Genomic DNA, 14,089 nt, shown 5'->3' with positions numbered 1-14,089 from the left:
CTCTCCCTCCACCCCCCCGACACACAAACACACACACACACACTGAGATCACAGGCTTTCCACAATTTCACCACCTCACATGTTCTTTTTGTTGTTTTGTTTGAGTTTCTATTACTTTTATTTTAAGAGTAAAGAAATTGTTTAGGAAGGATGTTTTTTTCACCCATATCCAGATGATATAATAACCAGGTGTACGCTTTTTTGTGATTTTTACTCAATAGATTCGCCTTTTTGGATTCTTGAAAACGAAGGTTTTAAGCTCAATGTTTGGCGTTTCTATTTAAAACAAACTTATAATAATGTTCTTTCTCAATAGAAGAATGGAAATGTGTCAGTTCCACATAGAAGTGTGATTGATTTTAATTTTCTTTAAGAATATTAATTAACTGTTTCGTAAATTCTCCTGGAAATGTTTCCAAACATTATTAAGCCTTCCAGTGTGACATCCCACGCAGGCTGTAAATGTAAAGTCGAGTGGAGCCCATGCGATGTGTGAGCGACTCCTGCTGGACAAAAGCTAGAACGACAAAACTTTGGGCTTTGGTACAGTATTTCTTTACCTTGTTTAGGTTAGACGGGATAACTATAGCTGGTTCATCAAATCTAAGATAACCAGGCAACATTGCATTTCAATAGATATGTGATTTGATTATGGACTGCTTCTTATATAGTTCTTTTCTACTCTGCATGAGTACTCAAAGCACTTTATATAGTGTGTATCATACACCACGGATGTTCTGTATGCAGACTGAAGCAGCCAGGAACCCTGGAACTTCACTTGCAATCTTTATAAATGACTGCATCTACTCTATTAAAGAATAAAGTGGTCTATAGCAAAAATGCAGTGATCCTGTTATCCAACCACAGTCTTTAACATTATCATCGACATGATACTTGACATTTTCCACTATTAAATAGCATATTTTAAGGACAGATTTTCTCAATAGTGTAATTTTTAAGGGGGTATGGGTAAATTGTGGTTTACAGTGCTGAATTGCTATCACATCTTTTCAAGTAATTTATTGTTGTTTGAAGTAGATAAAATGTGTACACTCTTACTGTAACTGAAAAAAGTAGAAATTTTAATTAAAATATAATTAAAATAGATCATATAATACAGTATAACTTATAAATACTGCAGTATTTATAAGTTATACTGTATTATATGATCTATTTTAAAACAGTTTTACAGTTTAATGCCAGTAAATGAACTTACTGGTGCTAAATGATCTTAAACCAAATTAGATCGTTAATTTATTTTAAATTTATGGTAGATATCACATCAGAGTAAATATAGTCTCAACTCTTTTTTTATTTTAGTCATTCAGACTCTATTATTGCATTTCATATTTTTTTTGTGGATCACGTTAGCTGCCTGTGTGATAGGCCCATGGGACTATTTGCATTTTCATTATTGCTGCTGTGTAATTCCAAACGCCTGCTACCCAATTTGGAGATAAAATTATATTTTTTATTGATTTTATATGGTGCACAGTGGTTGAATCTGATGATTCAAGTATCCAAATGGAGAGGCTGGAGCCTATCCCAGCTGTCAGGGTGAGAGTCAGGATCCAGCCTGGACAGGTTGCCAGTCTGTGGAAGGCTAACACATAAATACAGACAGCCATTCACTCTTTTGGGAATTTGCTTTTAGAAGTGGTTATTAGTTCCTTATAGCATCCCCTTCCTTTCCTTAGTCTTAAGGGTTTATTCTTGTGTCTCCCAGGTTCATTCAGTGTCATCCTCATTGTGATGGCTGCATGCCAACACACAACTGAAATACTCAGGTAATATTTTTGTTTACCTTTCTTTTTGCATTGTACTGTAAAGCTTCAGTGTCCATAAATTAACTGAAAGGTTTAAATTGGGTAGTTTGTAATACATGACAGCAGCAGGCCATAGTGCAAGCAGTAGCATAGAATCTGTTTTGTATTGTTTGTTATTGTACTATATGTTGTACGTATATGTTGTATTAATTATTTTCTCTTCTTTTTGAGTTACCTGGCTGCTGCTCCAGTCCTTCCTGGTTTGAGTAAAGGAGAAGGCTAAGGGTGGAGCTGGTTTAAATGCAGAGGTCAATAAAATAGATTTCACCAGCTGTTGTGACCACACAAGGGGGGGGAATGGGCTTTCTTCTTGTATTATGTTTAGCTATTGTCTCTGTGGTTTCCACCTTTGATGTATACCATGGTTCATTCACTTAATATATAACAGGAGTAGTCTCTCATTTGGGGAGGTCAGTTTGGTGAGTTATGGTGTTTTGTTAAGTGTTTTTAGTAGAATTTTGCTTTAGTTGGCCTCTTTTATGGGCCCACTTACTTCTTAAAATAGTTTGTTTCTGTCATTTAGAATTTTTGTAATAATTTTGCCTTTTTTGGGGCATAATAAAACCCATTTTGTGAAGGTTATACCTGTGCCTGTATGTTCTTGGTTGCCTGGTCCCTGATACCCATGTTTGTCCATGTCCTTGTCTCAGTATCGATGATTTCCTGTTTCATTTTGGTAATCTTTTGTCCTTCTTTGCTTCTGTGCCTGTTTGTATTCCCCTTTGTCTCATCTTCCCTGATTTGTTCTCTTCTGTGTTCCCTGGTGTCTCCGTCTCATGTGTGCTTGTTGTTTGTCTCCTTCTGTCCCCTGTCTAGTCCTTTTGTTCTCCTCTTAAGTTACCTCGGCCCCTTGTTCACTTCTGGCTTCGCTTTCTTCCCCTTGTGTTTTTCCCCAGTCAGTCATGTCTGTCGGTTGGTCTGTTCCTATGTCATGTTTCAACCCCCTCACCCATGAGGGGTGATGAATCACAAAGCATATTTTTCCTGAGCAATCTGAAATCTACGTGCAACACATACTGTAGAAGTGGTAGGCCTGCTGGCAAGTGGCACTGAAAGGAGGGAAAGGAGGATCTCTCTGAGGGAAACAGACAGATAGGAAGGCGACAACAACAGGTGTGTTGGACATTTAAGATGTAATCCTTATTTAAACATAATAATAACAATAATGTGTTTGTTTGTTTTTTAAGTGAAGAAGCTTTGACTGCTTCATTTCCAATTTAATATCAGATACTTTTTCTGTGAAATTATATATATTTTTTGTAATTACTTCTATTCTATTCTGTGCCTGTGTATTGATGTATGATATGTCTAAATACTACATTTAAAAAAAATCATGCCATCAAAACAGCTGCCATCAAAACAACTGCTTTTGGGCCAGTTTTATGTAACTCGTTGCAAGTTATACTGGAATCCAAAGTTGGCTTCAATGCTTGCTCCATGTCCCTGAACATGTTTCACAAGTGCATCTGGTCGTTGTGCCGCTGGGTGGCGCTGCAGCTCTTATCAGTGTGCCTCCAGTGCTGGGAAACCCTTTCACAAACCCGGCGCAGTCGTCACCGGTGTGAGTACGGACTGTTGTCATGACGTGTTCTCTGTCTGGGACTGAGACACAGCTGCTGAGCCAACACGTTAATTTCCCACGAAGCCAAACACGCTTTATTCTCTTCGATTAACACATTTTTTAACGGTACGTAACCCGGTCGGTACTCTGTCGTGAATACACTTGAAGCCAGTTCTTAATATGTTAATTTCCTGCTGGGCAGCTCGATAAGGTTATTATTAACCAGCTAGCTAATGCTAGCGCTATCGATTAGCTGGACGTTTAACGCCCAGATAAGAGCTTATTCCAGTATTGCTCTTAATCGATCAGCTGCTACACATGTGCGTTACTACTTGTAATATGAGCGAGTTCAATCGAGAGCCGAGCTTGTGAATGAGCTAATAAGCTACTGATAGTAAGTTAAATGTCTTTTTTTAGAGCAGCAACGCCGCCTTTTCTGTGTCTGTCGTATATTTAGCAGAAGAAGTTTAGTCACTACTAGTCAGTGGGCTTATTTCCTCTTCATTTTGTAGTTTCTTTACTAGCTCGGGAGGCTATAAAACTGTTTGAATACGTGTTTGTCACATGAGGAAGATATTGTGTGCAGTTTGACCTAACCATTATAACACCGTTGTAAAGTCTGTTTATAATGATTGTCTGCAGTGTGAGGTGAGGTAAAAAACATCTGTGATGTCCTGTAAACACAACAGGTGGGCTCCCCTGCAGGTGGGGAGAAAACAGTTGGTAAATATGCCGTGCCTGAGAGGACATGAATGGGATATTTGTAGATGTTGTCAGGCACTATCATCTTCTGCAAAGTACACCACTTTTGTTTTGGTAAGATGCACAAGTGTTAAAGATGTGATATGGCACAGCCAGCTGAAAGATATCCCGCTTTTACCTGCTTGGATCTGATAGGGAGCTCTTTGTTACACTCCACTGAGGTTGCCCCACTTATCTTGGTTGTACCTAGACAGTACACTGATGGAAAGTATCATATCGCCTTGTTGTTGTTTTATGTTGTTTTTTAACTATTACTTTTTTTCTCCCCCACTGAAGACGTGACAGGATGTGATCAGTGCAAGTTTGAGCTTGTGGCAGTCAGGCATGAAGTGAGAGGTGCTTACTGGTATTTTTAAGCAAATTCTTCTCCCTGGGGTGCTGCTTATGAGAATGCACTCGGGGCATGAGAATAGAACAGCCAACAAAGGAGACAGTAATTCACAAGGGGGTGTAACATGGAAACTCTGGACCTCATTCACAAGGTGTGCGTGAAGGTACTGAATGTGTTTGTAGTCTACAAACACATTGAGAACTTCCTCAGACTGTTTTTATGAACAAATAAAGGAGGCTGTCTTAGAATATTTTAGCGCATCTTTAAACTGCAGTGCTGTAGCAGTCCCTCATTTCTTCATATATTTCCATAAAAATGGGAAATGTTGATCCCAGTCCGTGACTGATGGTGTCCCATTGTTTTCTTTTTTATCCAGGTATGTTTTTACTACACTGGTAGTGTATTTAGGATCATTGTAATTTGGAAAAATGAAGCTGTTGTCAAAAAAGTGCATTCCAGATGATATTGCACGGTAGATCAATATATGTACTTTCCTGTGTGCATAAATCCTTTAATTTTAACAAGATCTCCAAAACCTCAAGCTGAAATTCATCCCCAAGACATAACCTCCACAGCATTTCACACGTTTTGCTCCTGTCCCTACCTGTGACATCCTTCTTACATATTGGTGTAAGAAGGCTCTCCCCTTTCACTCTATCCATGAACCTTCAACATACGGTCTATTTGAACTGTACAGGCTTCTTTCTTAGGAAAACACCACTGAGTTTTTCTCTATACCTCATGTTAATTTATAGAGAAATATGGGTGTGACTGTATGTAGATTGTATACAGCGATTTGGATGCACTGATACCCGCAAGGTGGCCAAAAAGAACATTTCCCAAGACCTACAGTAAATTTGCATGTACATGCAAAGTCTGTATTAAGGTCTATATATATCTGCATTGATGAAAGAAGCTCATTATGCTTCCTTTTCAAGCTAATCTTTCTTTTTTTCTGTTTTTTGTAATTATAATAGCATAAACAGTGCAGCACTTCAGTTTTGAATATGACACCCAAGGGCAACACAGCAGTGAAAATACTCATCCTGAAATGTTTACTTTGTCCTTTTAGTCAGCTTTTTATGAGGTAAGTGAGATGGAGTTTTCAAAGGAGTGGTCATATTTGGCTGGGAGAAGTAGTATTACTCTCAGTCGGCTGGGCGTGTGCTCACAGAGGAAAGGAACAGTGTACCACAACCTAACTAACTTTAATGAGTACCTAGTGCACCATTGCTTTGAAAACAGCACTTTTTTCTGGTCTGCTCAGACTCTGTGGGGAGACAGACGGGAATGTTAATATTATTTTGGTGTGCTCAGCTGGGATTTAACTGTTAAAAAGGTGCAGTGCAATTTCTGGTAATGCTCATAAATGTGACGTTATGAGCTAATACAGTTTATCTGTTGTATGTTCTTATCAAATCTAAATGCATTTACTTGTGCTGTGTGGTTTGTTTGTTTTATTGTTTGCAGGTTATGATGAGGTGGTAACCCTGGGGCGGCCAGGCTGTGAAATGACTGCTGTTCGGCACAAAAGAAAGACGGAGCAGAGAGACTGAGAAAGAAGAATGGGCACAAGGGTCTGGGGTTGCTGGCAAGGTGTCCTCTCTACTGCGCTGCTCTATGGCTCTTTGGCTCTGTTTACATCCATCCTGCACAATGTGTTCCTGCTCTACTATGTGGAGACGTTTGTCTCCATCTACAAGATCGATAAAATCTCCTTCTGGGTGGGAGAGGTGAGTCTAAAGAATGCCCCAAACTGTGATTCTGAGATTAAACACGTGATTTAAATTTGGACGTTTAATTCAGATTAGAAATCCAACTCTAATTTACCAGTCCAGTGTCGCTGAGAGTGTGCTCATCGTTTTGCTTTTGTTATTTAATTACCTTTTTTTGTACCAGAAAAACGGAAATCTTCATTATGAAATATAACTTATTTATCGTAAAGTCTGTCAGCTCTTCATGAGACTAAAATTGGACAGTGAAAAATGGATCTTTCTTTTACTGATAGTAGCTTCTGGGTCTAAAAGGGAAAACAACATGGCCTTAAACCTGTATTTATTATTAATGCTACCAGGGGCAATAACCTGTGGTTGCAAAATAACTTTCAGTCCTATAGAAGTTTATGGGAAAAGCACCATTGCCCCGTAACTCTATAAACACTTTCATGATGAGTTTATGGGCTCAGTCATTCATTTCAAGTCAGACTGAATACAATATTAAATCCAAAATTGTATGTTTTGGCCATTTTTGTTGTCAGAAAAGAGGATTATCCAGAGTAAGCTGAAGAATTGGCTAACAACATGTGATTGAAAAGTCGTTAACCAGTGAACATCCAGCAGTATCACAGCCAGATCCACCTCTTAGATAGTGAAAAGCTTCAGGTTTCATAACAGGACTCCACAAACCAATGGATGACATCATGGTGGCTACATCTGTCTTTTTTACTGTCATTGGACACAACAAATTGTCTTGTGCTGCTGTAACACTGAATAAAACCAATAAGACAAAAGCATAAATAAAAGCAAATAGTTAAATTAAATGAAACAAAATACATTATGGCAAAACAATAAGGTCGAAACTACACAGAAGAACAGATTCTATATTGGAACCAATTTAAGATTAATGGTAATCCTGTATGCGCCATCATCCACTGATTTTTATTTAACATTATTTTTCTGCTGCTCCAAAGACTGTCTTCCTTATCTGGAACAGTCTGAATGACCCTCTCTTCGGCTGGCTGAGTGACCGCGCCTTTCTCAGCTCTCCTCAGTGAGTATCTGCATCTTTACTTTCTTCTACAAACACAGTTGTAAATATTTGTTTATGAATGTGTAAAAGACTGCAGAAAAACAAGTTAACTGTTAACTGCACAGGCTTTAAAAATGTGGACGTGTCCACACACAATAGATATTCAAAAAAAAAAGGTCATTTATGTCGTTGGAGTCATTTGGAAGAGACACTAATGTTGTGCAATAGGATTTGTTTCTTTCTGGGATATTTTTGTCGGTTGCACATCTACTTTCAAAAAAGAGAAGTTTGTTCTTGTTATGTGTCAGCACAGTTCATCTACTTGCCTCGAACTTGGAGAGATACTCCTGATTCAACAACATAAAGTCATCTTTGTAGAATGATCTTAAAATTCCAGATATAATCTTCATTCGGACTCTGATCGCTTCTCATTTCCCACCCATACCGCCCAAGTATCTCTTAGACACTCATACACACCCAAGTGTTTGACGCCATCAGAGCACTTTGTCAAACATTTGTCTGCTTTCTGTGTTTACATTGTTATATCACTAAGCAAACCTTCTCTGTGTTGTTCTAAGGCGGTGATGTTATAAAGCTGGTCACATCATTCTGTTGAAGTTTGTTACATTTAATACAACTACACGTTTTTTATGCCAGGGATACGCACTTTTTCCCTTTTTCATTTTAAGAATTTCTCCGCTGCTTGACATGATATACGGGGCTGTCTGTCTGTACCAGGGAAGTTGGTTAATTATCACAAAACGCGTCTAAAGATTTGTTATGTGTTTCGTTTTTCCACCCAGAGCCGGCTCTCAGATCACAAATCCAGAGGTGGTGCTGAAGCGTCTGAAGGCCCTCGCCACAAATGGTCCTCTCTTCGCTGTGTCCTTCCTGGCCTTCTGGGTGGCTTGGGCCAGTCCAGGCCTGCAGTTCCTGCTGTGCCTGTGTCTCTACGATGGCTTTCTCACTATGGTGGATCTCCACCACAGCGCCCTATTGGCGGACCTCGCTGTATCTGCCACCGATCGCACACGCCTCAACTTTCACTGCTCGGTGTTCAGCGCTCTGGGGTCTTTCTCCGTCTTTCTGTCCTACTCTTTCTGGGATAAAGAGGACTTTTACTCCTTCCGTATCTTCTGTGTAACTCTGGCAGCTTTTTCCGTCTTGGGGTTTTTCTTAGTGTCTCGAATGCTCCAGCGCCGTTTTATGAAGGAAATCCATCCAAAACAAGATGATGCATCAGCACTCAAAGAGTAAGAATTTAAAAGTGTGAATAATATGAGAAATTTTCATACTGTGTTTTCTCCTTTCTCACATCTTTTCGTGTGTGTCTGTTATCACAGACTAAACGTTGGCCATGCTCCACTTAACCACCCGGAAAAACCTGTCACTATTGGACAGTATCTCAAGCAGCTGTCCAGACACAGGAACTTCATGTGGTTCGTGTCAATGAACCTGATTCAGGTCAGCCTTTAAAAGTCTTAAAGCCGTGTGAGCCCATGTTTGTTTTTGACATGCAATCTTAGTACAAACCTTTACAGTCTTAGTGAGTTTGTTCTTGTTATTAACGATAGACAATGCAAGATAAAATCAGAAAACATTTCATTTGTTTTCTTGGTGTTTAATTAAAGAAAACTGCTACAGGTCCAAGCAACAAACTACTTTTAATTTAGAATAAAATAATCATCTTAGTTTATCTGTCACTTCTGCTTCTGTTTGCAGGTGTTTCACTGCCACTTCAACAGCAACTTCTTCCCTCTTTTCTTAGAACATCTCTTATCTGACAACATCTCTGCCTCTACGGGTTCAATTTTACTTGGTAAGATGAGATCCAGTTGAGATGCAGTAAATGATTTACACAAGTGTTTGTAATGGATGCTTTGCACAGCAAGAGATAAGAAATTGTATATTTGATATAGTGATTTAAATTTTAGTGAATAGGAAGTTACCAATAGGAATTTTAAAATGTAGAAGTTATTTTAATGTTTAACACTGTTATGTGAGGAAAAATGCTTGGAAAACACACTGCAATGTATACATTTAAACCATGAGTAGTGGCATATTAAAATATATAATTAACCTTTATTTATATAGCACCTTTAAGAAAATAGTTTGCAGATTGCTTTGACAGAAAAGCAAATGCAGAAAGAGAACTAAATAAAAGTCACAGAAAATAAAATAATAAAAAATAAACAATTATATGAAAGAAGAAACTCATTTGAAAAGAATGAAGTGAGCACTTGATCTTCATAGTGTCACGCAAAGTTAGTTAAACCTCTGGGAAATTCATCTGTCTAGGTAGAAAGCATGAACCACTGTGAATCTATTTCACCTGCTTGGATTCGAACTCAAGTGAGAATATGTGTCCTGGAGAGTCAAAAACAAGGCAACAACCCCACAAAGGGAATGATTTTGCACCTTGTGGCCACAGAGGAGTGCTGTTTCCTTATATGCTGACTGATTTTTCTCCAGTTTTGCTTTTCCTGGTGTCTTTGTCACCATGTGATGGTACCTGCAGCGCACGTAGCTTGCACACAGTCTGGCTCCTCTAGGATGGCACATGCACATCAGGTTTGCTGTGTCAAGTTCAAGATTCAAGAGCTTTATTGTCCGAAATGCTGTTTCACCCCAAGCCTCCCTATGGTGCATTTATAAGTATATAAAAGATATATCTCCAAGATATATAAAACTAGAATTTAAAAATAAATAACATGCTAGATTTCTGTAAAATTAAGGGATAAAAGGGTACTAATTACTAACTAACAATACTATAATTATAACTATACAATACTAACTGTACAATAGTTTACAGGAGGTAGAAGGAGAGGGTTGTTATATGTGGAGAACTGGGCAGGCATCAACCCAGTAGACAAGCCAACATCTGCTCTTTTGATCAAGAAAGAACATGAGGAGCAGCGTAGAATGACCTTCAGTGATTTCACTTCACTCATTTGCGTGTTTCTGATCAGACTCTCAGGAACTGACTCCATGAGGGTGGCACGAGGGCCAGATGGTATGAAAGAGGCTTGGCGAACGTTATGCTGTTTGCAGCATCAACCAGCATGACCAGTTTGGCAGTGGGTTGCCAATTTAATTTGCAACCAAGCAGTTGAAATTGTTTCACAGCAGTTTATGCTTCTAACTAGACAAGCTGATGTCCCAGAAATTTAACAGACTTTGCATTTCATTTTTTTTTTTTGAGCAATATATTTTTGTTAGTGAGGCCCTTAAAAACATTGAAGCTAGTCTATAAGAAGTGATTCAAAGGTGGTTACTAATTCTGCAAGCCTGATCTCTTCAGGCAAGTGATTCCAAATCTGAGACATGACAATAAAAGCTACCACACATTTTTGGTACTTATGTGTAGCACCAGAACCTTTGAATGAATTGCAAGATTTTTACTTATTTGTATTGTTTGGGGTTTTTTGGCTTTCCACTCGCTTTCTCTCAAATTATTTTTCTGCTGTTTTCTAGTTTTAATTTTTAACGCAGCTCTGCTTCTGCTCCACACAGGAATCTCTTATATTGCTCCACACCTGAACAACTTGTATTTCCTGACACTGTGCCAGCGTTACGGGGTTTACCAGGTTATCCGCTGGCTATTTATGCTCAAACTGGGACTTAGTGTGGCTATGCTGCTAGCAGGGGCTGACCACATTTATCTGCTGTGTGTCTTCATTGCTAGGTATGGCCGTGCACACACATCTGCACACGCTTCATGGATGTGTGGCAGTTTGGCTGGTTCTTTTTGTGCTTGTTTTTAACGGTTTATCATTTTCAAAGCTGCATACACAAACCCAGAATTCCTTTGTGCATGCCATTTGCAGAGACCCTTTTTTTGAGGGGGGTTATAAATGCTGTCTCTAGAAATTAGCCACAATTCTGAAATTGGTCTACTCTTAACTGTAATTGTAATATTTGTGTTATCTGTATAGTCCCATATACACATATAACATTTGAATGCCACAAGCGATTGATTTTCATGCAGTTTTTAGACTATTAGTGGTCTTGCTGTTCTTATAGCTATCAACAGCATTTGAGTGCTTTCATAGCTCATTGATAATTTTAGTCACAGCTGTGGTAAAGTGGTTAAACTTGTGGGTGAAGCTCACTAAAACTTTACAGCTAAAAGCGATGAAGTTGTTACTGTTTTTCATACTCGGACACACCTTAGCGTGCTCTGACTGCTCTGAACAAAGGCTTTTTGCATGATAACCTGTATTACAGCTGATGTTTCCACGCTGTAACATTACGTCTCCATCTTCTAGTAATCGCGTGTTCACCGAGGGGACATGCAAACTCCTGAAACTGGTGATTTCTGATCTGGTGGATGAGGACTTTGTGGTAAACCGACGTCAGCAAGCCGCCTCTGCTCTCGTCTTCGGCATGGTTGCCTTGATGACCAAACCCGGGCAGACATTCGCCCCACTCATTGGCACATGGCTGCTCTGTGTTTACACAGGTACAAACAGAAACTCTCAGCCTTGGACCTCATGAGGACACAGGTTTTTCCAAGCTTGCTCCAAGGCGCTGCTTTCATGTGCGATTCCCATGAAGTTGACACAAATTACTACAGGCTCACACACTCTGTTGATATGTGTGTTGATAAAGTTTTGAGCGTTCAACTAGAGTTAAAATACATGTGTGTGACTTGCACAGCAAGTTGAACTAGACAGATGACATAAATTGCTGTTTTGTGGTTAGTTTATCTTGCAAATGACAAACAAAACAAAAAAGCCACTCATCAAATCTTTGGCATTTACCTGATTTAAACAGGCTTTTGTAATCTCATTTTTTAAAATTTAGTTTTCTAGAACCTGAACAGGATTGGAAAAAAAATCAATCTGTTTTACACTTGTTTTGCAGACTTGTTTAACTTTGCATTAATTGTTTGCCCATTTGTGGACGGTCAGCACAAGTGACCTGGCAGCCAACAAAGAATTAATGTAATTTTAAGAAGAAAAAAAAACATTGTAAACATGTATATTTACCTTCTTACTAAGACTTGGATGAGGTTGTTTAACTGGACAGAGTCAGTGTAGTTGTTTCTGCTGATAGGAAAAACGATCTAAGCCAAAGGGGGTGTATCCAGAGCCAAGCCACGTACTTATCAGTCACTTGCCTCAAAGTTTGGAAAATTGCGACACCAGCTTTGCATGAATTCACTCATCATAGCTGGATGTTACTGACTTTTCTATGGTCTCTGCTCACTTCCTCTTTGGATGTGTTTTTTAAGGCTAACAAACCAGTTTCCCCAAATATAACCTGTTAGACAAGCATCGCTTTATGCCAGTCGTGCTCTTAAAATATATCCTAGTGACACGTTTTTGTTTTGCCTCACTAGTTTTACTTTAGTTTCTTTCATCAATAGGATCCTCATTAACTCTTACTGTTTTCATATTTAAGTATGGCTTCAGGAAAAAAGAGTCAAATTTAATGTGATTAATTTTGTCGTCTCCAGGTTATGATATCTTTGAGAGAGATTCTGTCAAGGACTCAGTTTCTGGGTCTCACGTCGCCTCCAGCTCAGGGAATCCGCCTCTACGCCTGGGCTGCTTCTACATGTTGGTGTTTGTGCCTATCACCTGTGCCCTGCTCCAGCTGGTGGCCTGGTCTCGCTTCACGCTTCATGGCCGCAAGCTGCAAGGGATCAAAGCCCTGCGGCAGGGGGCCCAGCAAGGCCACCTTATCGATGTCAAGGCCATATGAACTGTTGGGCGAAGTTGCACATGGACACTTTTACGTCATTAGCTTTTACAGTCCTTTTTGATAATGTCTTGGAAGAAGATGAGCTGCTCTGCCCTTTTTCTGCAGCTTGGCCTTCTGTGCAATAAACTCTTACAGATCATGTGGCTTTGTGTACAGTGGAAAATGCACAGCGGGCTCACTAATCCATGTGGAAATGAACATGTTGAAATCTGCCTTATTCTTTTTATATTAAAATAATAAACTATATTTATATTTGAACCGATGACCAAAACATCAGTAAAACAAATCAATCTTTTGGACCAAGGGGAGAAGAGATCGGGTGCCCTCTTTACGTGTAATTCTGGTGTTGAGCTCAGTCTGAACGTCTTTGCTGATCTTTAAATTGTCAGCACCATCAGCTTGTTTGGAAAAGCAAAAGGAGGGTAGGTTTACAACAGAGCTCCGGTTCTGATTTCTAACTTTTCTTAACAAGTTGATGAAGAATTTCCAATGTAAGTACGTTGTGTTGAAAGTGCTGTTGATACTGCATGAAAACACAAGTTGATCATTTTGCTGTACATGTTTCACACAGAATGCCACTTTGATGTTGAGAACTGTATTTTGTAATACGTCAGTATTGATGATGCATTTGCACAACACTGCCGTTCGTCCGTTGTACTTCTAACATTTTACTTTTAGTCCTGTGGTGATGGAAACTGAAACAAGGAAATTATGCCAGTAGCCACTCACTCAATTCTCTTTTCAATTGTTTTTTTCCAGACGATTACAAAGAATGTGAGACAGTGCCACAAATAAACCTCTGTGTTGAGAGTTAATCAAACTCTTTATTTTAAATTGGGAGTTATTCTATGCTCTTTACTACACAACAAAGTTGAAATAAAAACCTTAACAGTGTGATGAACCATTCGCAGTTTAAATATACACCAAAAAGTTTGCATATGAAAATCATTTATAGCCCTGTCAGGCAAAGGTCACTGCTGTTAATTTGAAGATAACTGGGTCAAGTATTTCAGGTTTAAAGACATCCCTTAATGCCTTTATTGATTTCTGAGCTACTGAAAATTTTGCATTTGATTTCATTTGTTGTACTTTGTTAAGAAGACATCGCCCTGAATTTGGGATAATTTTTTGTATATTCTGGTGAACTAATCT

At 39.0% G+C, this 14,089-nt stretch overlaps 1 protein-coding gene across 3 annotated transcripts; it reads left to right on the top strand.

Annotated features, from left to right (window-relative positions):
• The first annotated feature begins 3,355 nt into the window (after positions 1-3,355).
• mfsd13a (major facilitator superfamily domain containing 13A) lies at positions 3,356-13,831 on the top strand. 3 transcript variants are annotated; one of them, XM_040039044.1, is made up of 9 exons: positions 3,356-3,513; positions 5,951-6,213; positions 7,170-7,249; positions 8,032-8,481; positions 8,572-8,692; positions 8,951-9,047; positions 10,742-10,913; positions 11,497-11,690; positions 12,690-13,831. In XM_040039044.1, exons 2-9 carry the CDS (start codon positions 6,046-6,048, stop codon positions 12,935-12,937), a joined length of 1,530 nt encoding a protein of 509 aa, XP_039894978.1. In that variant the 5' UTR covers positions 3,356-3,513; positions 5,951-6,045; the 3' UTR covers positions 12,938-13,831. The 3 variants fall into 3 exon arrangements, with proteins under 3 accessions (XP_039894978.1, XP_039894980.1, XP_039894979.1); XM_040039046.1 differs by lacking the exon at positions 3,356-3,513 and adding an exon at positions 3,547-3,781; XM_040039045.1 differs by lacking the exon at positions 3,356-3,513 and adding an exon at positions 4,878-5,819.
• Positions 13,832-14,089: the final 258 nt, after the last annotated feature.

This window comes from Simochromis diagramma, unplaced genomic scaffold (genome assembly GCF_900408965.1).
Source record: "Simochromis diagramma unplaced genomic scaffold, fSimDia1.1 OVJJ01000402.1, whole genome shotgun sequence".
NCBI lineage: Eukaryota > Metazoa > Chordata > Actinopteri > Cichliformes > Cichlidae > Simochromis > Simochromis diagramma.
Note: the sequence above shows the minus strand (reverse complement) of the source record. Positions and strands in the feature narration are given on the sequence as shown.